Source organism: Arvicola amphibius, chromosome 12, assembly GCF_903992535.2.
Source record: "Arvicola amphibius chromosome 12, mArvAmp1.2, whole genome shotgun sequence".
Lineage (NCBI taxonomy): Eukaryota > Metazoa > Chordata > Mammalia > Rodentia > Cricetidae > Arvicola > Arvicola amphibius.
In genome coordinates this window covers 3066610-3092944 of record NC_052058.2, presented here as the reverse complement: position 1 = coordinate 3092944, position 26335 = coordinate 3066610, and the positions used below count along the sequence as shown (strand labels likewise).

General features: G+C 45.6%; 1 protein-coding gene across 2 annotated transcripts in view; it reads left to right on the top strand.

The window, feature by feature from the left end:
• The window catches only part of Kcnh1 (potassium voltage-gated channel subfamily H member 1), a 289183-nt gene that overhangs the window by 14929 nt on the left and 247919 nt on the right, over positions 1 to 26335 (top strand). For both annotated transcript variants that reach the window (XM_038349618.1, XM_038349616.1), the window contains exons 2-3: positions 12838 to 12961; positions 21306 to 21412. In XM_038349618.1, the coding sequence (XP_038205546.1) occupies positions 12838 to 12961; positions 21306 to 21412 (231 nt within the window). The remainder of the gene's footprint in view (positions 1 to 12837; positions 12962 to 21305; positions 21413 to 26335) is intronic.

Sequence of the window (26335 nt, the reverse complement as noted above, 5' to 3'; positions counted from 1 at the left end):
AATTCCAAGTGGTTGTCAGCTGCCCAATGTGGGAGCTGGGAACAGTATTTGGGTCCTCTGTAAGAGCAGCACACAACTTTAACATCTAAGCCATTTTTCCAGGCCCAGTTTTATCCAGACATTCGTGTATTAAGAGATCACTGGTTATAAATATGAGAATGATTTTTGATCCATTAAGCTATTGAGCTGCATTTAAACAACTGACCCCATAAACGAATGCTTCTTAGTATTTGTTTATTTGGGCAGGGGCTCTTCTCTATTATTAATCTAGCTTATTAAATATCATCTAGTAATAGAACATGCACGTGCCTTCCCTTCTGCTCTGCTTGTGAGGTGGAGTCATTTGTTGTTAATGATTTTTTTATTTGGTGCTGGAAGAAGAAGATGCCTTTGAAACTGTGTGCTTTGGGGTACCTACTCAGTAAACGAAGTGCTTGAGTTTGCTTTGGAAATTGAAAGCTCTCTCCATGCTGTAATTTATGGACTTAATAAAAAACGTGTTTCTGTTGAGTATTAAAATCACAGGCGAAGCAAATAGCGATTGAATCTCTTGGGTGTTTGGTTTATTTTGTGTGAAGATTGAGCCCATGGTGATTTAGAAGAACCATATTCATGCGGTTTTATTGTTGGAAACATGAGAGCAATGTGTGACTTTTTCTTATACTAAGGCTTTGGATGTTTGACTTAGGCAGACAGGAGGGCTTAGCTTCAGCATTTCCATCCCACCTGTGTATTTTCCCAAATATCACCAAATTTTGACCAAATTTTTCCTTCCTCCTTCCCTCCCTTCCTTTCCCTTCTTTTCTCCTTCCTTTCTCTCCTTCCTTCCCTCCCTTCCCCCCTTCCTCCTTCCCTCTCTTTCTTCCCTCCTTTCTTTCTTATTTCCTTCCTTCGGGGGGGGGGGGGCAGGAAGATGCTGGTTAAGAGCATTCGTTGCCCTTGCAGAGGACCAGGTTCCGTTCCCAGCACTCACATGGTAGCCCGCAACTCTTTGTAACTCCAGTTCCAGTGCATTCAATGATTTCTTCTGACCTGGGGGCGGGGGGGGGGCATCAGTCACACATGTGCTACAATACATGCATACTTGTAAGCAAAGCATTCATATGCGTACAATAAAAATTAATCAAAAATATTTAAAAAGTAGTCAGCTGTGATGTGTAGCTGTAACCCAGGTGCTGGGGTGGAGTGGGTGAATCTGGGGGATTTGATTTCTGTGAATTCAAGTCTAGTCTGAACGTCACGGGGACACAGTGAGTTCCAAGCCAGCCCAGACTTCAGAGCAGTAGAGAGCTGGAGAAGCAGCCTGGGCTATATAGAATGAGACCCTGTTTCAAAAACGCAAACAAGAGCAAAACAAGAAGTAATTCCTGATATGGACTTCATGTAGGTCCGAGAAAATGAAGCCATTTATTTTCTGCTCTTTGTCTAGGCGTTATTATGTAATTCTCGCTCTTGCCATTTATTGCAACCACTATGCTTCTGTTATTTCATAGTTTCTTAGAGGAAGACATTTTTTCTCCTCACACCAATGCCCTCTGCGACCTAGAGCCCTGTGGGGTGTCAGGGAGATGTGTTCCTTTCCACGCGGGGCTCTGAGTTGTTGGACGTGTGCTGTGCAGTAGTTACTGTCCTTTACTCCCCAGCGTTGGCCGGAAACAATGAACCTGCGCAAATCACGTGCCGCATGTGGCTTTTATCTGCATAATTGCCCACACCGAGTCACTTCTTGTACCATGCTTTACTGAGTCTCTCCTTTGTTATTTGTGGTAATTACAATGAAAAGCAATTTTCTAATAATTCTCTTTAGAATGTCTCTGTGTTATGCTTTATGGGCAAATGGTAGGTTTGGGAGGAGTGTGAGGATCCTTCCTGCCGCAGAATGGCTGGGCTCAGGCCCCTTGGCTGAAGAGACTCCGTGATGGGGGTGGGGAGCCTTTCCAATAAACCATTGCTTTTGGAGACTCTTGGGCTTTGTCAGTGAACTGGAGGGGAGCTGAGGGTGGAGGAAGATTGGGTGCAGTCTTGTCGGGCAGTAGACTCTCACAGAGGAGGAAGGTATGGGAGGAAGCAGTATGATCGGCTCATTTTCCTGTGTGTCTGCCCATTTTAATACTCTGGGGAGGCGCCATAAGCCCCCACCACCCACAGAGAGGTGGCTGCATCTGTATCAAGAGTGCATTTCTTTTCTTTTTTGTTTCAAGAGAGGGTCTTTCTATGTAGACCAGGCTGGCTTTGAACTGTCAATCTTCCTGCCTCAGCCTCCGTGGATATTTGAATTACACTATAAACTGTTGTGTTCAACAAGCACAGATTTCTTGACTAGACTTTTTGATTCCCAAGAACACATTTAGGCATCTTCAGGGTGCACACACTGGCCACCAGCGTACAGTAATCTTGTACTTTTGAATTCTTAGACTGCCCCTCACACCTCACTCCAGTCTAAGCAATTCTGCGGAGCAGAAGCAGTGTGGCATGTGGTTCGCCCAAGCACATTTCTCTGAAAGGTTTCTCTGTTGCAGTAGAGGCAGGCAGTAGGGAGGTGAGTTCTGGGTGGCGGCTGCTGGTGGCCTTGTGCAGATGGGCGGCTTAGAGGGTGCAGTCACCGTAGGACTTGTTCTCTGTGCTGACATAGGGATTAGAGTCAGATCCGTGGCTTCCAGCTAATTCAGGGTCTCTTCTCTTTCCCAGTTCTCCCCACAGGGCTTGCCGGGATGTAACTGAAATTAGAATCTAGCTTGTTATCTGTGTTGTTCTTTTGAGTAGATCTGACGGAGGGGCAAGGTTGATTGACAAGCTGTCTTCTTTTGAAGCTTTTACTTTTAAAATATGATTTTAGTTGAAATAGAATTACGTCACTCGCCCCCCCCCCCCCGGCTTTCCTTCGTCCAACCTCACCCAGTTATCCTTCCTTCCTCGAGCCCCTCCCATGTCCCCTCTCAACTTGATAAATCTTCTTTATTGTCATTATATGAAAATTGATGTATGTAGGTATACATGTACGCATGTATGTATGTGTCTGCACAACTTTATGTAAATACAATCTGCTGAGTCTATTTTTGCTGGTGGTGTGAATGCAGTTTCCAGGCTGATTACTCTGCACTGGACAGTCAATAAGGAGTTGTCCTCGTCCCTGGGAGAGGCTAATTCTCCTTTTAGCAGTCATTAGTTGCCTGCAGTTCTTTGTTTATGGGTGAGACCCTTGAAGATTTCCCTTCAACACTAGAGCATCTTTTGACATTGCTATTGTTCCAGTCTTGTTTTTGCAACCATTTCTAGGAGAGACATTCATAGCAGGCTTCCTGGTGTTCCAGCTATTACAGCCTTTCCATCCCCTCTTGTTTCCTGATCCATAGATGCAGGAACTATGGCATAGATGTATCCACAGGAGCTGGGCTCCCCACAAACTCCTGTTCCCTGCCTTCTGTCCTGTTGTGGTTTTCTGTGGTGGTCTCCATTGGCTGTAAAGAGAGGCTTCTTTGATGAGGTGTGGAGACTGCAATTATCTGTGGGCATAAGGGTAAGATGTAGGATCTGGTTGGGGATTATGCTTGTCTAGCAAAGTGACAGTAGCGGATTCTCTTCTAAGAGCCAAGACCTCAGCAGCCCCAGGAACTGGCTGGGTTTGCAGCGTCAGGCATGATTTCTCTCCTGTTGTGTGGACCTGAAGTCCAATGAGAGCTATTGGCTCCACTTCCGCCTGAGTGCCACTCCCTGCACTGTGATGCATGATTTTAAAGCTAGCATGAAGAGGAGTGAATTCCATTCTGACTTTTTATACCCATAAGTTTATTCTTATTCTTTCCTTCCTCCACACTCTTGCTGATAGCCTCCTTCTCCACAAGTTGTCCCTGTCTGCTTGCTCCTCGTCTATTTCATCTCCCTTTACTTCCTCCTCCTCATTTGAAATCACTTTCTTCCTTTGCATTGTCTCTTTTCTACCTTCAACACACCACACACACACACACACACACACACACACACACACACACACCCCACACGTACCTACCACACATCCACACCACACACACACACCACACACCACACATCCACATACACCACACACACATATACGCACACACCACACATACGCACACCACATAAGCACACATCATACGTCCACACACCACACATACACACCACACATCTATACCACACATACCACACATTCACACACAACACACACACACATCAGACACATACGCACACACCACACATACACACATACCACACATACCTCCCCACATCACACATATACACACACCACACATCACACCACACACACCACACACACTTAATATATAAATATATATTGATACAGATGATAGCTAAATATAGAATCAGCGTTTGAGAGAGAGCACGAACTATGTGACTTTCCACGTCTGGCTTATTCAATGTAACGTTCCAGCCACCTTTCTGCAAATGTCATGATTTAATTTTTACTTGCAACTGCATAACGTTCCTTACACATTTCTTTACCCATTCATCTTTGACAGGCATCAAGGCGGGGTCCCTCTCTTGGCTATTGTGAATAGTGCAGCCTGTGTAGGCCAGAGGACAGCTTGCAGGAATTGCTGCTGTCCTTCTCCCATGTAGTTCCTAGAGTTCGAACCCAGGTTGTCAGGACTGGCAGCAAGCACCGTTACCCATGAGCCATCTTGCCCACCTTCAAAACCATTTTGATTTGCATTTTGGTAGTGTGGCTTTTATTCCTTAGTTTTATGCTAGCTTTTAACATTGAGTAGATTCCCTGGTTCCTTGGGTAGTGTCAGGACCTTTGTCTTGCTAGGCAGCCTCTGTTTTAGCATCTCCAGTGGAGCAACTGAACTTCTTATGTGACTGCTTAGTGCTCTCAAGACTGCAGAAGCAGAAATTTTGCAAAACTAAACATTGAGATATAGGACAGAGCTTGGCACAGCACCAACTTTACTGCGGAGGAGGCGTGTGCTAGACCCAACAGAGTCCAGGGGAGAAGAGCACACCATGACGGCACATAAGAATGCAGCCATCAGCACCAGCAGCGTCACCTCAGCCACAGAACACGAGGATGCAGACATCAGTACCACCAGTGCATCTCAGCGACAGAACACGAGGATGCAGACATCAGTACCACCAGTGCATCTCAGCATAGAACACAGGATGCAGACATCAGTACCACCAGTGCATCTCAGCATAGAACACAGGATGCAGACATCAGTACCACCAGTGCATCTCAGCATAGAACACAGGATGCAGACATCAGTACCACCAGTGCATCTCAGCATAGAACACAGGATGCAGACATCAGTACCACCAGTGCATCTCAGCATAGAACACGAGGATGCAGACATCAGTACCACCAGTGCATCTCAGCGCCAGAACACGAGGATGCAGACATCAGTACCACCAGTGCATCTCAGCGCCAGAACGCGAGGATGCAGACATCAGTACCACCAGTGCATCTCAGCATAGAACACAGGATGCAGACATCAGTGCCACCAGGGTCACCTCAGCGACAGAACATGAGGATGCAGACAGACATCAGTACCACCAGCGTCATCTCGCTGCCTAGAGTGATGCTCTGACTATCTCAGTTATGAAGCAGTGGCCTTGAGGCATATAAGATGTCATTTTTGACTTTAAGAAGAAAGTCAAAGGGCTTTTCCATCGCTAGCAGAGGCCAGAGGGCCTCACACTGCTCCCTCCTCTGCGGGTGTTTGTGGGAATCTCCAGTGAGATCAGGCAGTGCCAGAAGTCAGGACAGTGTGGGTGACTTAGAGCCCTGGTCCTTGTTAATGAGTTAGAGTTCATTTTGTTTTCATGCCTTCTGGGCTTTCACTCAACTGAGCTGTCTGCGGCAGCCATGTGAAGACCAAGGTATGATATCAGTGCATCACTGTTAGATTGGATTACAGAGCTTGGCAGCTCCATTGTCTTCACCTAGAACCTTAACTTTGACCTCTGGACCATGAGTTACTGTCTTTCTGCTAGGAACTGGCAGACCACAGTGGTGGAGCCTGTCACAGTTAAGTTCTGGGTGAATACAGGGTCACCTAGCCCAAGCTTTGTCTTCATCCTCTCCACGTGGAGGCAGAGGCAACTGTGGGGTCAATATGCAGAACAGAATCTTCACAGGGCAGGATCTTCACAGAGTGGGGTCTTTACTGGGGGATCTTCATGGAGTGGGGTCTTCATAGTATGGGCTTCATAGAGTGAAGTCTTTACAAAATGGGGTCCTCACTGAGCAAGGTCTTTATAGAGAAATGGAGTCTTCACAGGACTGGGGTTTTCATAAGATGTTTCACACACACACAATGCACATATATTCATGCACACACACAATGCAATACATACATGCACATACACACGCATACATGCACATGTACTCACACATATGTACATACACAATGCAATACATGCATGAACACACACATGCAATAGCACACATGCACACACACAATGCACATACACATGCGTAATGCACATGCACTTGCACATATGCACATACACACCCACTACACATACATTCATGTACACACACATGCACTCGCACATACGCACACACCTGCACATCCAGCAGAACTGCCCTGTAGTGCTGTATTGCAAGCTGTGTCAGGCTGATTACTGCAGAATCTATGCAGAGAGGCATTAGCTTCTGTATTTGTGATGCAGAATTTTATGAGTCACCTTGACTGGGTCTTGAGTTGCCCACTCTTGGGTATGAGGCTATTTTTGGATGAGCTTAGGAGAATTCTGTATGAATTGTTAGATTATCTTTATATTTCTGTGAAAGCAGCATTAGAATTTTGATTGGGATTGCATTGGATCTGCAAGTTGCTTTGGGTGATGTGACTACTTAAATAATATGAATTCTTGTATCCCATGAACCCTAGTTATCTTCCTGTTGATTGTGTGGGAGGTGATGTCTTTTTGACGCTTTGTTCAGTAGTGGGCTGCCTTTCTTATGAGGCTTTGCTTGGATTCCAGTTTGTTTCTGTTTGGTGATCTGAGAAATAGCACAGCCTAGAGTCTCTCAGGTTTGGAAGCGAGGAGAACACCTGAGTTTACCTCATAACCAATCTCTTGTTTGGCAATATGGCCAGCCAGGAAGAGGACTGGACACTCTTAGCTGAGCAGAGCTGCTGTCATGGAGTCTTGCCCACACTAGCGTTTAACTTTATTTTTTTGATTCTGTCTTCCTGAGCCTGTCTGTTCTATGGCAGGGAGGCGGATGTCTAGGCTCCCTGTGCAGGAGTGATGTGGGTTTCTGTTAGTCCTATTTAGGTTTCTATTGCTGTGATAAATACCATGGCCAAAAGTAAACTGGGGAGAAAAGAGTTTACTTCACTTCACGATTACAGTCCATAACCAAAGAGAAGTGAGGCAGGCACTCAAAACAGGGACCTGAAGGCAGGAACTGAAGTAGAGGCCGTGGAGGGCACTGCCCCCACCCAGTGAGCTGGGTCCTCCTGCATCAAACATTAATCAAGAAGGTGCCTCACAGGCTTGCTCAATCAAGCCAATTTGAATGCGACATTTTCTCAGTTGAGGTTCCCTCTTCCTAGATATGTCTAGATTTCTGTCGAGTTGGCAAATACCAACCAACACACTGGCCTCCCCCTCCCCCTCGTCTCTCTGTGATCATATTCACGCAGCACAAATGATACTTGCAAGGACTCTGGTGAGTCACAGGCCTAAATGCAGGTCTGTGTCTTCCTGCCCCAGTCTCTGGGTGCCCAGGAATTGTTGGGACCAAGTTTATACTCAATGAACTCTTGTTCTGTTCCCTTGGATTAAACAGAACTTGGCTCCCCTGCCCCGACTCTGACATGCCTTTCTTGTTCTGTTTCTTGGTCCTCTTTGTATAATTTATTGTTCCCTCTACGTTTCTGTCCCTTCATCCCCCTACCCATCTTCCTGCTTGCCTCCTTAGCCTTTCTGATCATCTACCATAATTTACTCATCCCTTCCAGTCTAGTTGATCCTAGTCTCGGACAGTCTGACACAGGCCTTGGATTGCTATAATAACCATCTGCTTTTACAAATCCATCCACTGTGGGGAAGATGGCAGCTTCTGTGTCCCTCCCAACACCAAGGGAATGGAGACAGGCCCAGAAGTGTGTCACCCAAGGTGGAATTCTCTCCCACCCCTGAGAACCAGTAGGGAGCCAGGCACAACCCTTTCCTTCTCATCTGTCTCTCATCCCATCTGTCCCTTCTGTGGTTGTGTGGAGGCAGGAGGACTATTCTGGAACTAGATCAGTATTCTAAGTTCTAAGAAGAAGTTTTCCAGCAAGGGAAGAGACTGAACATGGAGAAGGCAGATGGAGAAGCTAGGCTCCGGAGAAGGAATATTTTTGCCCACGTCCCGAGGGCACCTTGTCCATCAGAACAGATGAGGGCAGGAGTGGAGTGCTGGTTCATTGGTTAAAAATCTCATTATATTTAGAATTTCAGAGGTAGATAAATCACAGAGTTGGGTTGATTTTAGTACTTAATGGAGTAAGGAGTCTATGTGATAGAATGACAAAAAGCATAGACTTTGAAGTCACAGAGACCCAATTTTGAGTTCCAGCTTCATGTGGATTTAACTGCCTATTGGGTATCTGAAGAGACTCAGTTTCTCCATGAATCATGTGATGAAATCTGTGATGCTTCATTAGTAATACCACTCCATAAAGGTCGTTGGAAAGGTTACAAAACAAATCCCATCTTATAGTAAAGCATGACTCAGAGCCAACACCAGCTAATAGCGCCTGTCCTCAGTGATGCCATTGACAGGGCTCCCTTCATTCCTTTAAAGTGTGGCAGATTACGGGGTTATGTGGGTACCCCTAACATACAGACACACTGTTCTGGGCAGTAATGTTCGGGTCATTCTTTACAGTTAGGGTTAAAAGAGAATATATGGGCTAGGGATGGAGGGACGGGGAGAGGAAATAATGTCATGATTGTTGGGGGCTTTGTGCTGGGATGAGAAGTTTCTTCCCTCCTCTCAAGACCTCTGGTAGAGGAGCTTCCTAGACCTTCTTCACGTGGTGGTGAGGGCATCCTGGTTCTTAGGAGCTATGATCTCTTTTAGGGTGTCTTAGTCACTGTTCTATTGCTGTGATGAAATACCATGACCAAGCCAACTTATAAAAGAAGTATTTAAAAGGAGGCTTGCTTACAGTTTCAGAAGGTCAGTCCATGACCATGGCAGGGTGTATGGCAGCAGCCAGGCAGGCAGGCATGGTGCTGGACTAGTAGCTGAGAGCTTGCTTCTGATCAACAAGTTGGGAATGAGAAAGGGAGACAGAGAGGAGAGAGAAGAGAGGGGAGAGGGGAGAGGGGAGAGGGGGAGGAGAGAGGAAGAGAGGGAGAGAGAGAGAGGGAGAGAGAGAGAGAGAGAGAGAGAGAGAGAGAGAGAGAGAGAGAGAGAGAGAGAGAGAGAGAGAGAGAGAGAGAACTGACCTGGTATGGGCTTTTGAAACTTCAAACCCACCCCCAGTGACACACCTCCTCCAACAAGGTCGCTCCTCCTGATCCTCCTCAAATGGTTCCACATTACTGGGGACCAAACATTGAAATATATGAGCCGATGGGAGCCGTTCTCATTCAAACCACCAAACAGGGCTTTCAAAGTGCATTGGGACTTTTAAATTGTTAGTATATGTGTGAGTGTTTATGTGTAGTGTGGGTGCTTTGCTGACTGATGGGTATGTCAGGCCTTCTGGTTCAGGGAGTCCCCTCTGAGTCCCCTGCCTCTGCCTACATCTCCCCCACCCCCCGTGTGCTGGGATTCAGACAAATGTGACAGTTCCCGGTTTATTATGGGTTTTAGGGGTCTGAGTTCTGCTTCTTGTGGCTGAACAACAAGTGATTAATTCTCTGAGCCACCTCCCTAGGCCCCTCTTTTATTATTCTGACAGGGCTTATAGCAAAAGCTTGACTTGAATTGTGCTTTGTGGCCAAGAATGTTGAGCTTCAGATCCTCCCAAGTGCTGAGATCCCAAGTGCTGAGATCCCAAGTGCTGAGATCCCACGTGCTGAGATCCCACGTGCTGAGATCCCACGTGCTGAGATCCCAAGTGCTGAGATCCCACGTGCTGAGATCCCATGTGCTGAGATCCCAAGTGCTGATATCCCACGTGCTGAGATCCTGCGTGCTGAGATCCCACGTGCTCACCATCACTTCTGGCCTTGTTTAGGTTTTGAGACAGGGCCTTGCTATACAGCCCTGGATGTCCTTACATGGCAGCCTTTCTGCTTGGTCTCCTGACTGCCAGGATGGCAGGCGTGTGCCACCTCTTTGCCTCCTTCTTTAGGTGGTTCTGCCCATGTCCATCTGTCCTGGAATTGCCTTGTGTTCAGGGGCCATGTCGCACAGTCTGATTGCCCTGCAGTCCTGCCTTCTGCTTGGTACGCAGAGCACATTCACGAAGGCCTCATGTAAGTGTGGGTGAGACGGATCGAGGAGCTGGTTGTAAGTTTTCATTAGAAGAGAATCTGTGAAAATAGTAGGCGTTCACCTTCACTTCTTGAAAGCTGTATTTATGTTCCTTTAAAGCAGATCAAACTAGGGCTGTCAGTGTGGCTCAGGGGGTAAAGGATTCTTACCACAAGCCTGGCAACCTGAGTTTGATCCTCAAAAATCTGTATTAAAGTAGAAGGAGTGAACAGACCCTATAATGTTGCTCTATGACCTATATGGGTACTCCAGAGCTTGAGTGTCTATACACACATTATGTACACACAACAACAATAACAATAATGAAAATAATAACAAAAATAATAATGAGACTAATGATAGTAATAAATAAATATAGCTATTCTCAAGGAAGATGATGCCCCCCCCCCCAAAGGCCTTGGTTCAGCCTCTGGCATCTCTCTCTTCTTGCCTTTTCCATGAGCGGTAAAGCCACCTCAGTCTTTGGTGTCTTTTTTTTTCTTTTATGAAATGTAATATTCTTTATAAACCTGCCAAATCAAGAAATAAACTCATCTGCAGAGGGCAGAGCAGCCCGCCTGACTCCATGAAGACAGGAAGAATGGTGACCTACACTGTGAGTGAATTATCCGTGCTGTCCTAGGGCGAGAGCTGGCTCGGTGGGAAAGGTGCCTGCTGCAAGCCCCAAGCCCGAAGACTGCATTTGCTCTAACCAGCTGTGCGGGTGGCTGGGCGCGGTGGCGCACACCTCTAGCTCCAGCACTGGAGGGGCAGAAACAGGTAGATCTCTGAGCTCACTCACCAGCCAGCCTAGCAGAGTCATGAACTCCATGTTCAGGAAGAGACCCTCTCAAAAATTAGATGAGAGCAGTCAGGGGAAACAAGCTCCAATCTCTATTTGCATACACATGCTCATGCACACATGAGCACACACCCATTACATGCATACACACGCTCATGCACACATGAGCACACATCCACTACATGCATACACATGTTCATGCACACATGAGCACACACCCATGACATGCATACACACTCATACACACATGAGCACACATCTACTACATGCATACACACACTCATGCGCACATGAGCACACATCCACTACATGCATACACACACTCATGCACATGTGAGCACACATCCACTACATGCATACATACATTCATGCACACATGAGCACACATCCACCACATGCATACACACACTCTTCCACATGTGAGCACACATCCACTACATGCATACATACACTCATGTACACATGAGCACAGATTCACTGTATGCACACATACACTTATACACACATGTGCACATATTCACCCAGACAGGTACATGCACACTCAAGAAACTTGCTTTGTATTATTGATGTGCATTCAGTGATATGGAAAATTAGGGATTGGCTATGTTTCATAGGAACTCACCGATGCACACAGGAGCTATTTATTTTTATTTATTATTTTTAGCTATAGCTAAAAATGTTATTCTAGAACAAATTGACCTCAGAGTTAGTGAGAGCCATATTTCACTATGTGCACACACACATAGGAAGATGTGTGTGTGTGTATGTGTGTTTGTGTGTATGTATATACAATTTATATCAGGATAGAGTATGTTTGTATTTCTTCCAGGGCTGAGGAAAGTGGGAATATGTGTAGAGAAGGGAGCCAGGCTAAAATAATGGTTACATTGAAGACTCATTTTGTCTGTTCAATTTAAATTATTGAGATCAAAAGAGGGACACTTGATTTTCTGAGCACAAAAGGTACTGACAACTTTTGATTTTCAAAACATTAGAACCATAAATCAGCCTGCTGTCTGCCTCCTGAAACCCTGGCTGCCGAGTGAGCGGGAGGCTGGTCACTGGCATGCAGCTCTGTGCTTGCACAACTTCAAGTCAGAGGAGGTTCTGTGGTGTAAGCCCCTTGATGGCTCTCTACACTGTCTCAGGAGGAGGGTCTGGCCACTATCCTCTCGACATGTCTCGCGTGTGTCCTGTGAGGTTGTGCACTACCCACTTGCCTTGCTTCCATAGAAAGGCCTTGCAGAATGACCAAGGCTAGTCAGGGTCAGCCAATTTGTATCCTCCAGATAAGAGGTCACGGTGCTGCAGAGCCCAGAAGCAACTCCTCTGGCTCATCGGCTTTGCATTACGATGTGCTTCCAGAGGGATGAAAAATTAGGGCTGACCCTGTCTCAGGAGACCCCATAGGTTCCTGGGTTGGTGGCTAACATGCTTCCTTTCCTAGGATACACTGACCTTCATTAGCATCTACACTCATAATTTCCGGTTCCAAAGCTTGGTTCTCCCGGTTCCTCCTGGGGACATGCCTCTGTAGGAGAGACTGCACCTGCAAGCGTTAGGCTGGCTGAAATCATTCATGTCAACTAACGTCCTGACTCACGTGCTCCTTCTTTCTCTTTTGAAACAGATACTAATTTTGTGTTGGGGAACGCCCAGATAGTGGACTGGCCCATTGTCTACAGCAATGATGGATTCTGCAAGCTGTCTGGCTACCACCGGGCAGAGGTGATGCAGAAAAGTAGCGCCTGCAGGTAGGTGCCCCACATGCAGCTCTCTGGGGAGTCTCCTGGACAAAGGAAGATTGACTTGATCTTGCTCTTTGCTTCTGGTGAAGTTTTATTGCCATGACTCCTTCAGTTTGTGCAAGTGCTTGGCAAAAACCAAAGGAGACATAGAACGTATTTCCTACAACTGACAAATCAGTAGTCAGTAAGAGGGGGACTGGAAAACAGAAAAATCTAGACGATGTTGTCTTAGTTAGGGTTTTTATTACTGTGAAGAGACACCATGACCACAGCAGCTTTCATAAAGAAAACATTTAATCTAGGGTGGCTTACAGTTTCAGAGGTTCAGGCCTTGGCAGCGTGCAGGTAGTCATGATGCCCGAGCTGAGACTGTTACATCTTGTAGGCAACAGGAAGTCAGCTGACTGCCACACTGAGGGAAGCTTGAGGAAAGAGACCCCCAAAGCCCGCCCCCACAGTGACACACTTCCTCCAACAAGGCCACACCTCTTAATAGTGCCACTCCCTTTGGGGCCATTTTCTTTCAAACCACCACATTCCGCTCTCTGGCCCACAAAGGCTTCTAGCCATATCATAATGAAAGAACTGCATCCAGTCAGACTTCAAAAGCCCCCTATAGTCTACCACAGTCTCAACAATGCTTAATAGTCCGGAGTCCAGAGTCTTTTCTGAGATGCATGGCAATCTCTTGACTGTAATCCCCCTGTAAAAATCAAAATCAAAAAGTAGATCACATTCTTCCAGCATATAATGGCCAGGATATGTATTACCATTCTAACGCACAGGGAAGGGAGCATGGTGAGGAAACACTGGACCAAAGGAAGACTGAAAACCAGTTGGGCAAGCTCCAAACTCTGCATCTCCATGCCTGATGTCAAAATGCTGTCCCCATCTCCAATTCATTCAGCTTTGTTGACTGCGACATACGTCTTTCTCTTGGGCTGGATCCACTCCCTGTTAGCAGCTCCCCTCGACAGGGATCCCAGGTCTCTTGCATCGCTCACAGCTTGGGGTCTCCAAGGCAATCCACGCTTCACCTTCACAGCTTCACACAGTGGTCTCTCTACTAGGCCTCCATTTAGGGACATCCCTGAAACACACCTAGCCTTAGTGGCTGTCCTTAGGCATGGAGGCAACTTCTATAAACTGTTTCATCTATCCTTAACTCCAATGCCAGAACCACATGGCTGAGGATGCCAAGTTTTGCTGCTCATTAGGGCTAGAACATGGCCCTCTTGTTTAATTACATCTTCACCAGCTTTCTGTTTCCCTTACTGCCTAAACATGGCTGTCCTTGAATTTGATCTTTGACCAGGATGTCATCAAACTCAGAGATCACCAGCCTCTGCCTTCCCAGTGCTGGGATTAAAGATCTGCACCTCCACATCCAGCTTCAAACTTTTCTTTAATTCCTTTCCACAGGTTGGAAGCTTAGCTGGGTGGGGTCTCACCCTGAGGTCACCACTCTCTTTATCCCATTTCTTAATCTGTTTGTCTCCTTGAACACAGGATGTAGCTCCATTCTGCTTTCTGGTGCCCCCTTTCCCCTCAAACAGTTTTCCTTGCCCAGCTTGCTCCTTTCATGATATATTTTCACCAGAGTGACCACTAATATCCAAATGAAAGGGTCTACACTAGGCTGTTTTGAGATTTCTTCTGCCAACGGAATTAAACTTCAGCTTAGCCTTAGGTAGGCTCTTCGGACAAGGACAAGATGCAGCTGCTTCCTTCCCTAAAATATCACAAGCACAATCTCTAGGTAGCATACTAAAATTTTCCTCTGGAACCTCTTGAGTGAGCCCCCTCCCCATAGTTCAAAGAACTCTTAGCACCATGGTCCTCTGTGTTCCTACTAGTATGGCCTGTTAGGCACCGCTTAAAGCATTCCACTGCCTTCAAAACCCAATATACCAAAGTCCAAATTCCTCCAAATGAACACATGATCAGGCCTATCACAGTGATACCTCAGTCCCTGGTCCCAAATTCTGTCATAGTTGGGGTTTTCATTGCCATGAAGAGACCATGACCATGGCAACTTTGTATAAAGAAAACATTTAATTGAGGTGGCTCACAGTTTTAGAGTTCAGTCCATTATGACCATGAAGGGGAGCATGGTGGTGTGCAGGCAGCTGTGGTGCTAGAGCTGAGAGTCCCACATCTTGCAAGCAGCAGGAAGTCAATTGACTGTTACACTGTGGGAACCTTGAGCAAAGAAGACCTTTAAGCCCACCCGACAGTGGCAGACTTCCTCCAACAAGGCCATACCTAATAGGGCCACTCCCTTTGGGAGCCAATTTTTTTTTAACCACCACAGATGTGCACTCAAAAGTTTATGAAGTTTAGATATAATTTAATGTAAGAGATAGAAAAGTAAACATAATTTAATACAAATAAAATGCAGCTTTTAATGATTCCATGAAAGAAATTTTAATTAATTAACTAAATCAACACAGCTGTATAGCTCAGGCTGGCCTCACTTGCCAGATAGCAAGTGAAGACCTTGAGCTTCTGATGCACCTGCCTTAGACTCCCGAGTGCTGAGATTACCCGCAGGCCTGTGCCAGTATGCCCTGTTTATGCAGGTCCGGGAACTAAACCCAGGACCTTGTGTTTGTTGGCAAGCAAACGTTCTGCCCAACTGAGCTACATCACCAGCTCAAATTTTTAAAACTCAATGAACATTTTATAGAGAGTAATTGCAAGGTAAAGCCCCATTCATAGATCTTTTCCCCAGTGAGAATTCTTTAGAGAATAGTTCATTCTGTCCGTTGTTCCATTACATGCACAGTTGTGTATCTGACAGGGTACCTCAGTACCCTTGGGTCTGGATGCTGGAAAAGCTGTCTTCAAGACGCTGAGCCAGCATGCAGCCTGGACCCTGCCAGGAATCCCAGCAGCCGTGGCTGGATCTTGGCTCAGTACAGCCTCTGGGTGCCCCGCCTCATCGTCTGTGGTATATTTAAGGAGTGGCACAGTCCTCTAAATGAAGACGTGAACTCACCATGGAGTGTGGAGATGCCTGCCCTGCCCTGGGTTTTCATGTATTAGATCAGCCACCTCAGTGCTGGCTACCTGTTACATGTTTGCACAATATTTGACGTTCGTTAAATTCTAGATTGTTGAGCCCGATAATGGATAGTTTGACCTTTTTTTCTTTCTGTTATAGATTTGGAAATGTTGTCTCTAATGCATTTGAGTGTCCTGCATTCTCTGTGTGCTGTTTTCCACGGAGTATCTGCCCTTATCTGTCTGTCTCCAACTGCAGATCCGCAACTGATAAATCTCGGGAGTTAGCTTCACTTTTTAGCGTGGCCAGAGTGGCGCTTCCCCCCTTTTCTTACTGAGGCATTGCCTTGTTGATTCTGCCAGCTTTTCTTTTGTACAGTTCTAAGCAGTTCATTCAGCTGTAACATCTGAGCACTCCCCTCCTGTCTGTGCTTACCGCCTTCCTGGTAGAGCAGGTCTTCCCTTCTTCTTATTTCTGCACAATAGACCTTTGCATTCTAGTGTCCAGGAAAGACAATGTTCATCAACTAGTGAGCTACAGCCTGGAGATGTCTGTGAGTCTAGGGCAAATGTGTGTATTCCTGCTCTTCGTCTGTGGGGGGCTCAGATGGGGTTTCTGCCTGCCTGTGAGGAAGCTGCTGCTGTGGGTATCAGCATTTGTCTCAAATGAAGGTCGCTGGTCCAGAAAAATGTCTCAGAAACCATCTCGTTCCCATGTTGGGGTGATATAGTCTTGATCTGGTCTTCTTTGTAGATGTCTCTAAGCTCCTTTTTCTGTTTTGCTGGCATCTAGGTTATAAGTACAGTTCCAAAGCCTAAGGCACTACATGAACCTCTCTCCAAGGAAGTCCACACAGTCAGTCACACCTCTCAGTGGCTAGAAGGAACACAGATAGACAAAGTGGCACCAGAATCAGAAAATTAGCACCTAGGACTCTTTCCATACAGGGTGCCAGCATTGGGAAGCCTGGAGTGAGCCTTGGTCCAGTGTCCAGCCCAGCACCAGGCTTGACTGGAGGTTTGATCTAGGTCAGGAATTGTACTTGAGAGTATGATTTTTTTTTGAGGTTCTTTGGGGCAAAATTCTATGGTTCTTTGGATCAAGTTTTCAAGGAAAAGCTAGAATACATTCAGTGTGTGGTATCAGGAGAAGGGAAATACTTGGTTTGGAACCCACACCCCCGTTTCTGCATGACCTCAGGCTGGAGGCCAGGTCACCACAGTCTTCCCTTGTTGATGAAAGAAAGGCCTGGGATCTGTGGGGGATGCGTGCTAGAGTCTGGGGGGTGTTGTCAGAGAGCACGACTTCCTGCCCTTCTCCTCATGCATTTGTCAGTGTCCTGTGCCTTTGTCCCTCTTACTTAGTTGATGGTGTATTCTGATCCTGAAGGATGAGTCTTGGTGACTAGGCAGTCCTGGCATCTTTCCCGCCTATGCTAAGAGTCAGGCTCGTAGGTAGTGCCCTCCAATCCTGAGGTTTCTCTCTGCTCTTTTACAACCCGTACCTTTGCTTTCCGAGGCTGCTTTTCCCCAGCTGGAGCAGCAGGTAGACGCACTTGTAGGATTTTATTCTCTCAGTGTTCCGACCCAATGCTGTTGTCCTTTTCAGAGGGTGAGGAGGCAAGACAAAGCTTCACAGCAGTGGCAGAACCTTCTGTCTTTCCTTAGCTGCGTCTTCGAGATAGAGCGTCAAGTTTTACTCCTTTCTTGTTTGTTGACTTCTTGTGCCCTCCCCCCAATTTTATTTTGTTAGGAATTAGAAGAAAAACCCATGATTCAAATTTATGCAGTCATCTTTCCCAGAAGTCTCCTAGAGTTGTGTGTCTAAGATGTAATTGTTTAAATCCCTCCCAGTTGGGTACAGGCTGAAATGTCAATCACCTTCGTGATGGAGATGGCATGGTCTCTTCTGCCATCTCCGTGTTGCCTATGGCAACATTTCCCTCCCCTGTTTGTAATCCAGTCGTGTGGGACTGATGCATACCCAGGGTCTGGAATGACCTCCATTACGTTTGCATTATCGCTCACCGGGGGTCTTCCCCGACCAAGCAGAGGGCCTGCCCTGGTACACGGAGGCATTCATTCTATTTCCAGATCTACCGGTTTTCCATGTATGCCAGCCGTTCTTTTAGGGGCAGAAATGGAAAAATGGAGGCTTTAAAAAAAACAGTTTGATCAACAAGTCTTCTTAAATTCAATTAATGTTTTTACTGTGTGTGCATATGTGTTCATATGTGCATTTGTATCCATGTTTGTGTATGTGTGTTGACATGTGTGTTTGAATGTGTGTTCATATGTGCATGTGTATGTGTGTTTGTGTGTATATGTGTGTTTATGTGTATTGATGTGTGTATGATTGTGTGTGTTGACATGTGCATGAATGTATATGTGTATTCATGTATGTGCTTTTTTACTATTAATCTATATTTAAATTATATATTACATTTTTAAAGAAATAATCTTTGTTTTACATACCAATCCCAGTTCCTTCTCCATTCCCACCTCCCGCTCCCCTCACCTTCCCCCCACTCTACCCCCATCCACTCCTCAGAGAGGATAAGGTCTCCCATGGGAGTCAACAAGTCTGTCACATCACTTGAGGCAGGACTCCCCCCTATATCTAGGCTGAGCAAGGCATCCCTCCATAGGAACTGGGCTCCAAAAAGCCAGTTCATGCAGTAAGGGATAAATACCGGTTCCACTGCTAGTGACCCCACAAACTTCCCAAGTCACACAACTGCCACCCACATTCAGAGGGCCTAGTTTGGTCATATGCAGGTGCCCCAACTCTCTCCATAGTCAGTGAGCTCCCACTTGCATGGGTCAGCTGTTTCTGTGCATTTCCCCATCATGGTCTTGACCCTTTGCTCATGTTATTGCTCCTCCCTCTCTATGACTGAAATCCAGGAGCTTGGTCCAGTGTTAGCTGTGGACTCTGCATCTGCTTCCATCAGTTACTGGATGAAGGGTCTATGATGACCATTAAGGTAGTCATCAATCTGATTACAGGGGAAGAACAGTTAAGACACCTTCTCCACTATTTCTTAGATTCTTAGTTGGGGTCATTCTTGCAGATTCCTGGGAATTTCCCTAGTGTCAGGTTTCTCGCTAACCTCATAAGGGCTCCCTCTATTAAGATATCTCTTCCCTTGCTTTTGCTCTCTGTCCTTCTCCCAACCCAACCTTCTGAATCCCTCATGTTCTCCTCCCTCCTCCCCTTCTGTTCTCCTCCTTCCCCCATACTCCCAATTTACTCAGGAGATCTTGTCTGTTTTCCCTTCCCAGGGGCATTCATGTATATATCTCTTAGGCTCCTCCTTGTTTCTTGGCTTTTCTGGGGTTGCAGACTGTAGACTGGTTATCCTTTGCTTTATGTCTAATATCCACTTATGAGTGAGTACATACCATGTTTGTCTTTCTGTGTCTGGGTTACCTCATTCAAGAATTTTTTTTCTAGTTCTATCCATTTGCCTGCAAATTTCAAGGTGTCATTATTTTTTATAGCTGAGTAATACTCCATTGTGTAAATATACCACATTTTCTTTATCCATTCTTTAGTTGAGGGGTATCTAGGTTGTTTCCAGGTTCTGGCTATTACAAATAATGCTGCTATGAACATAGTTGAGCAAATGTCCTTGTGGCATGAGTGTGCATCTTTTGTGTATATGCCTAAGAGTGGTATTGCTGGGTCTTGATTGATTCCCAATTTTCTGAGAAACCACCATACTGATTTCTAGAGTGGTTGTACAAATTTGCATTTCCACCAGCAATGGATGAGTGTTCCCTTACCCCACATCCTCTCCAGCAAAGGCTATCATTGATGTTTTTGATCTTAGTTCTTCTGACAGGTGTGAGATGGAATCTCAGAGCTGTTTTGATTTGCATTTCCCTGATGGCTAAGGATGTTGAGCAATTCCTTAAGTGTCTTTCGGCCATTTGAAATTCCTCTGTTGAGAATTCTCAGTTTAGATCTGTACCCCATATTTTAGTTTAATTATTTGGTATTTTGATATCTAGTTTCTTGAGTTCTTTGTGTATTTTGGAGATCAGCCCTCTGTCAGACATAGGGTTGATGAAGTTTTTTTTCCCATTCTCTAGGCTGCTGTTTTGTCTTGTAGACCATGTCCCTTTGTCTTACAGAAGTTTCTCAGTTTTTAGGAGGTCCCATTTATTAATTTTTGCTCTCAGTGCTACTGGGATTATATTCAGGAAGTGGTCTCCTGTGCCAGTGCATTCAAGGCTACCTCCCACTTTCTATTCTATGAGGTTCAGTGTGGCTGGATTTATGTTGAGGTCTTTGATTCATTTGGACTTGAGTTTTGTGTGTGTGGATAGATGCAAATCTATTTGCATTCTTCTACATGTTGATATCCAATTATGCCAGCACCATTTGTTGAAGATGCTCTCTTTTTATCCCATTGTATAATTTTAGCTTCTTTGTTAAAAATCAGGTGTTCACAGATGTGTGAATTAATATCAGGGTCTTTATTCAATTCCATTGATCCACCCGCCTGCTTTTATTTTTGCCAATAGCAAGCTGTTTTCATTACTATAGTTCTATAGTAGAGCTTAAAGTCAGGGACTGTGATGCCTCCAAAAGTTCCTTTATTATACAGGATTATTTTGGCCATCCTGTTTTTTTTTATTTTTCCATATGAAGTTGAGTATTGTTATTTCAAGGTCTGTGAATAATTTTTCTGGGATTTGGATGATGATTGCATTGAATCTGTAGATTGCTTTTGGTAAAATTGCCATTTTTGCTATGTTGGTCTTATCTATCCAAGAGCATGGGAGATCTTTCCATTTTCTGATATCTTCTTTAATTAATTTCTTCAAAGACTTAATGTTCTTGTCATACAGGTCTTTCACTCTTTTGGTTAGAGTTACCCCAAGATATTTTATGTTGTTTGTGGCTATTCTGAAGGGTGATGTTTCTTCCTCCAATTGGTACAGGGTGCAGGCAGGTCCATGCTTTTGGTGGTCACTGATGCAGCTCTGGGACTCCTCCAGGTGTAGGTGGGGCCCAGGTTCTGGTTGTCACAGATGCCATGTGGGGATGGTTAGGGGTATGGGGGAGGGCTGTTCCCAGGTCTCTGGGGCTTCTCTGGGTGGGGGCAGGGCATGGAATGTGCCTCCAAGGGCTACAGACTAGGGAGTAGGGCCTTCCAGCTGGAGACCCAGACACTCACCTCATATTTGTGTGTTTGTATGTGCATATGTGTTTACATGCATGTATATATGTGTGTATATGTATGTATGTGTATTCGTGTGTGTATGTGTGTTCGGTGCTTGGTGTGGATGAATACTTACTGAGTTGCTAATGAGCTTTCTGGTTGACTTTCAGTTTTATGTATGGAGAGCTGACTGACAAGGACACCATTGAAAAGGTGCGCCAGACCTTTGAGAACTACGAGATGAATTCCTTTGAAATCCTGATGTACAAGAAGAACAGTGAGTATCAGACAGCGCTGGGCTCTGCTTTCATGTGCTTAGAGAGGTGTTGCCTCATCTCTGGCTATTTAGATGTTCTTCTTCCCCCTCATCTAGTTACTGGAAGTAATTGTGTGTAGTTTACTAATCAGGACTTCATCTGTCTTTCTCTTAACTCAATGTTTTCCCCATTGGTTTATTTATGAATGGCTAGGGAAGGCGCCAGGAGTTCTTACCATAACACCAGGAGGCAGTGCTAAGGCAGAAGTCACAAAATAATCCCATACTAGTTCATAATTATGTATAATAAAGGGTTATTTATTTAGGGGAGACTCATAGATCACAGTCCTCTGCACAAATGGAGAACAGGAACAGAGTCTAGCAGCTAGAAGCAAGAGAGTGAGCACAGGCTTTACAGCTGCATTTATAGTATAAGAGACCACGCCCACATGGGCATGTATCTTAAAGGCTATTGGCTGAAGAAGCCGAATGTTCTCCACAGCAGCATTTGCCTTTGTGTTGGCCGCAATTACTTCCACCAAATACATAATAAAGTCTGTAGCCATGCACTCTGTAGAACTTGTTTTTCTCTTAGGAGGCTTCTTGCTCAACAGAGATGAGCTCTCCTAAGAAGTAAGAAAGGTAGAACACATGGCCACAGCAAGAGTCCTTGGTTCTGTCTTGGGGATTGTGCTATGGATCAAATCCAGATATTCATGTGTCCTAGGCAGGCATTTTACTAACTGAGCTACATCCTCAGCCCCTGGTTCTGTTTTTAAAAACTTCTTTGTTTATAAAGAATTCTACTTTTTGATTGAGAAGACACCTAATGTCAACCTTTGGTCTACTCCATACCCATGTACATACATGGGTACCTACATGCATGTATATACAACACAGGCAAACATGCATACACACAAGTATGTCACACACACGTGCATACACACAAGCCAATGAAGAATCCTGCTTTTTACAGAAGTAAGGTTGATTGGCAGGCTATTGGTTCAACTAACATTTCTGGAGTGACCCCAAATTAAACAAAATTCAAGATAAAAAAAGGAAGAAAATAAAATGAGGAAAATGAAAAAATATAAGGAATTAAGAATCTCATAATGAAAGATGCAGTGTCAAGCTGTATACCACGTTGGCCATGTATCTCTACTCGCAAGTGTTAATTGGCAAGAGTTGTCGGTCTGGTTTGAGGCCCCTGGTCTCCACTATGCATTTCATGCCGGGCCCCACTAGGACTCCTCTTGGAAACCCTGCTGCCTCCCTGTGTTGTGGAGATCCTGCAGCTTTGAGTCTGTGGATCAGGTCCCTTCACGTGTCCAACAGATCATAGATGGGTGGACGTTGGGACAGGCCAAGTCTTAACCTGGGGTCTGGGTCTGAGCTGTTGTAGGGTTGGTTTGCCAGATGGAAAATGGGGAGATCTTGCCCATGGTCACAATTGCAGGGCTGGCTCCCCTATACTTGCACTAACAGGGTTGGCTTTATTTGTCCTGCCCTGGTGAGGTGCAGCTGGACCACAGGACCAGCTGTCCCACCTGCCTCTGGCACTGATGCATGGGGAGAGAGCACTTCTTCCCTGCCCCTGTCACCACAAGACAGATGGGTAATGGGGACAGCTCTCCCATGGTCATGTTTTCAGGGCAGGTTCTCCCACACCTGCATTAACAGTGTTGGCTCAATTGTGCTGCCCTGGTGAGGTGTAGGGCCTGATCTCCCAAGTGTTGCTCCTGGTGGAGGTCAGGGATGGTTCTTCCATACTTATGACCACAGGGTCAGCTCTCCCGCCTGCCTCAGGCATTGATGGACAGGGGTGACAACTCTATTCTGCTCATGTTACCACATCCCTGCAGATGGGTAATGGGGGACATATCAGGGGCTCTGAGAGTTACAGAAGGTGACAACTGGTGTCCAGATGTCAGCCCACCAGAGGAGTGTTTATCTATGGAGGTTAATCCTATCTAGGTAAGGCTACAGGACCATTGACTCTGGAAACTGTTGCTTACTTTTGCTAATGCAACTTGGTTTCTTCCCAATACCTACACTGTAGTATGTAATCTCATGTGATGTGTATATGTAATCTCATGACTGCACCTCAATCTTATGGGCACATATATCTGTGGGTGGTCAAGAAAATGACTTTTCATATATATATATATTATATATACATACATATACCACATATGTATGTATACACATATATGTCTTGATATGTAGAATATATCCTGGGACATACTTCATAGCTGGATCTATTTGCCCCACAAGGACTGTGGACACTTACAAGCCTGCCTTGTTCTTTTGCTTATTGGGTGACTTTCCCCTTACTTTGTGGGATATCCAGTGAGAAAATGTAGTCACACAGTCAAAAACTTTGGTTCCCACAGTCAAATCTCCACTGCATTCCCTGAAATAAAGCCTAGAGGCCAGCTCCCTGCCATTACCTTTTATTTGGCAGGACATTTAGTCAGGAGAGGAATCTTTCAAATAGATCACATTCAGAACCATCAAAGATAGGGCTATGGCCCATCCAAGGTTGCTTGATTCTTAGTCCTTCCTGATGCAGAGATTAGCTATCCCAAATTCTACTGCAGCCAACTTGGGAAAGTGCTAACCTCAGCTGACCCCAGCTCTAACCCAGAAAGATGTTAGTTCCCTACACCTACCCTCACCTCTGTTTACTGATGCAGATTTTAACCTGGGAATGGAGCATCATGCATGAGCTCCCCTTCTCCCTTCTTAGAATGTAAAACCTCCTCTATGGCCCTCCCTGGGCCATAAAAAAGCTGACAGTGTCATTTGGGACAGCTCTTGTCTGTTTTATGACCCTGAGAAATTAGGGCCTTGTAACATTGCCTTTACCAGAGAATTTGACTGTGTGTGTGTGTGTGTGTCTGTGTGTAAACTAGACACTTTGTAGCATGGCAGAGCAATAAAAAAAACTGTCACGAAGAAGTATAGAGTGAGTTTGTTCCCCCTCAGATAACCAGAGAAAAAAGTCCCTTTCGCGTCTTGTAGCTTTCAATCTGGACCCCAAGAGGGCATTGAAGCTGGCCCTCAAATAGCCCCTCATTAGGAACAGCTGTTCCACGCTCGCGATTTCGAGCCTGGCTCACCCACAGCTCCACCAACAGGGTCGGCTCTATTGTGCTGCCCTGGTGAGGTGCAGGGCCTGCTCTCCCGAGTGTTGCAGCTGGTAGGGGTGAGATTTCACTTTTCATTCCTTCCAGTGGGCACAGGCCCCAGAGGTAGTAACGATAGGAGAGGGGGCTCCCCGCTCTCTGAGGCCCTCCATGGCAAGCTCTTCATTGCACTGGAAGTGACTCTGGTGTTAGGAGTTTGAGCTTTTGGAAGGCAAGCGCTCTCCACGCATGTTGATTAGTTCATCTGCTTGACCACTAAATGATTCACACCTCTCCCACCCTAGGGATTATGTTAGGTTTATGAGGGACAGATGACAGCCACTGAAGTATCATGCTAACCTGAGCTCAGCTGTGAGGTTGATGCTAAAACTTTTCAAGAGTAACTGTGTCATACCTGAGTTTTACTTCTGTGGAAACTTGGAAGCTGGGAATGCTGAGAGCCAGGCAGAGGGTGGAGGCCTGGGTTGTGAAGTTTCAGAGGAAGGTTTAAAGACTCCTTCAGGGCCATTTGCTATTTTGAATTAAGATCCGGTGGTTCTGGTTAGCTGGGGCTGAAGAATCAGCTGTGATGAACAAGAAGCCAGAACTAGTAAATCAAAGCCTTGCTTTATTGGGATGCTTGATGCTGCTCAGCTGGAGCTAAGAAATTAGTGGTGATTAAGAAGGGACCAGCGTCACTGAGGCGAAATCTTCTGGGAAGTGTTTCCTGAGAGCACAGAGAGGCTGTGTTCAAAGAGCAGCCAAGGTTGTACCTTGTGCTGGTAGCTGAACTTGGTAATGTGTAAGCGTCGTCCAGGTGGTACTGGTTTTGAAGGCATGAAGGGGTCATGGAGAGAAGTTGAGGCTTGGCATCATGAAAGTCTAAGAGAGGCTATTGGTGTGTGTAGTCCAGTTGCAGCAGAAGCCTCCAGCATTTTGGAGAGGCCAGTACCATGGATGACCACCAAGAACAGCAGCAGTGGAGTGGAGCCAGCAGAAGCCTAGAATACAGGCTGTGTGTGCTGCAGAGGGCAGGGTTGGAGAAGTAACCCAAGCCCTTTGGTGGGGTCCAGAAGATCATGAGTGGATCCTAGCCAATGGATGGTTGGAATTTGGTTTTGCTATGATTTGATTATGACTGTGCCCTGATTTTTCCTTCTTGAAGTAAGCAAGTATTTTACTGGAGCCCACAGTTGAGAGACTTGAATTGTTAAAGACTTTGGATTTTTAAAAGAGATTGGTTGTTTTAAAGGGACTGACATTTTAATGCGTTTGAATTTGTAAGGACTGTAGGGCTTCTAAAGTAATTTATGCTTTTAGTGTGAGATCTTGGAAATTAAGAAAGCAAAGGTTGTGGCTTAATATTGACGTGTTCCTGTGTCGAGTGGAGAAGTTGTACTAGGTGGTTTTGTGTCAACTTGACACAAGCTAGAGTCATCAGAGAGGAAGGAGCCCCAGTTTAGGAAATGCCTCCATGATACCCAGCTGGCATTTTATGGTGGGTGGTGCCATCCCTGGGCTGGTGGTCCTGGTTTCTATACAAAAGCAGGTTGAGTGAGCCAGGGGAAGCAAACCAATTAACAGCGCCATTCCATGGCTTGTGCATCTCCTCCTGGCTCCAGGATTCTGTCCTCTTTGGTTCTTGTCCTGACTTCCTTTGGTATTGAACAGCAATATGGAAGTGTAAGTCAAATAATCCCTTTCTTCCAGGACTTACTTTTTGGTCACTGTGTCTTGTCACAGCAATAGAAACCCTAACTAAGACAGGGTCAAAGGACTCTTGTCACAGGGTCTCCTAAGACCGTTGGAAAACACA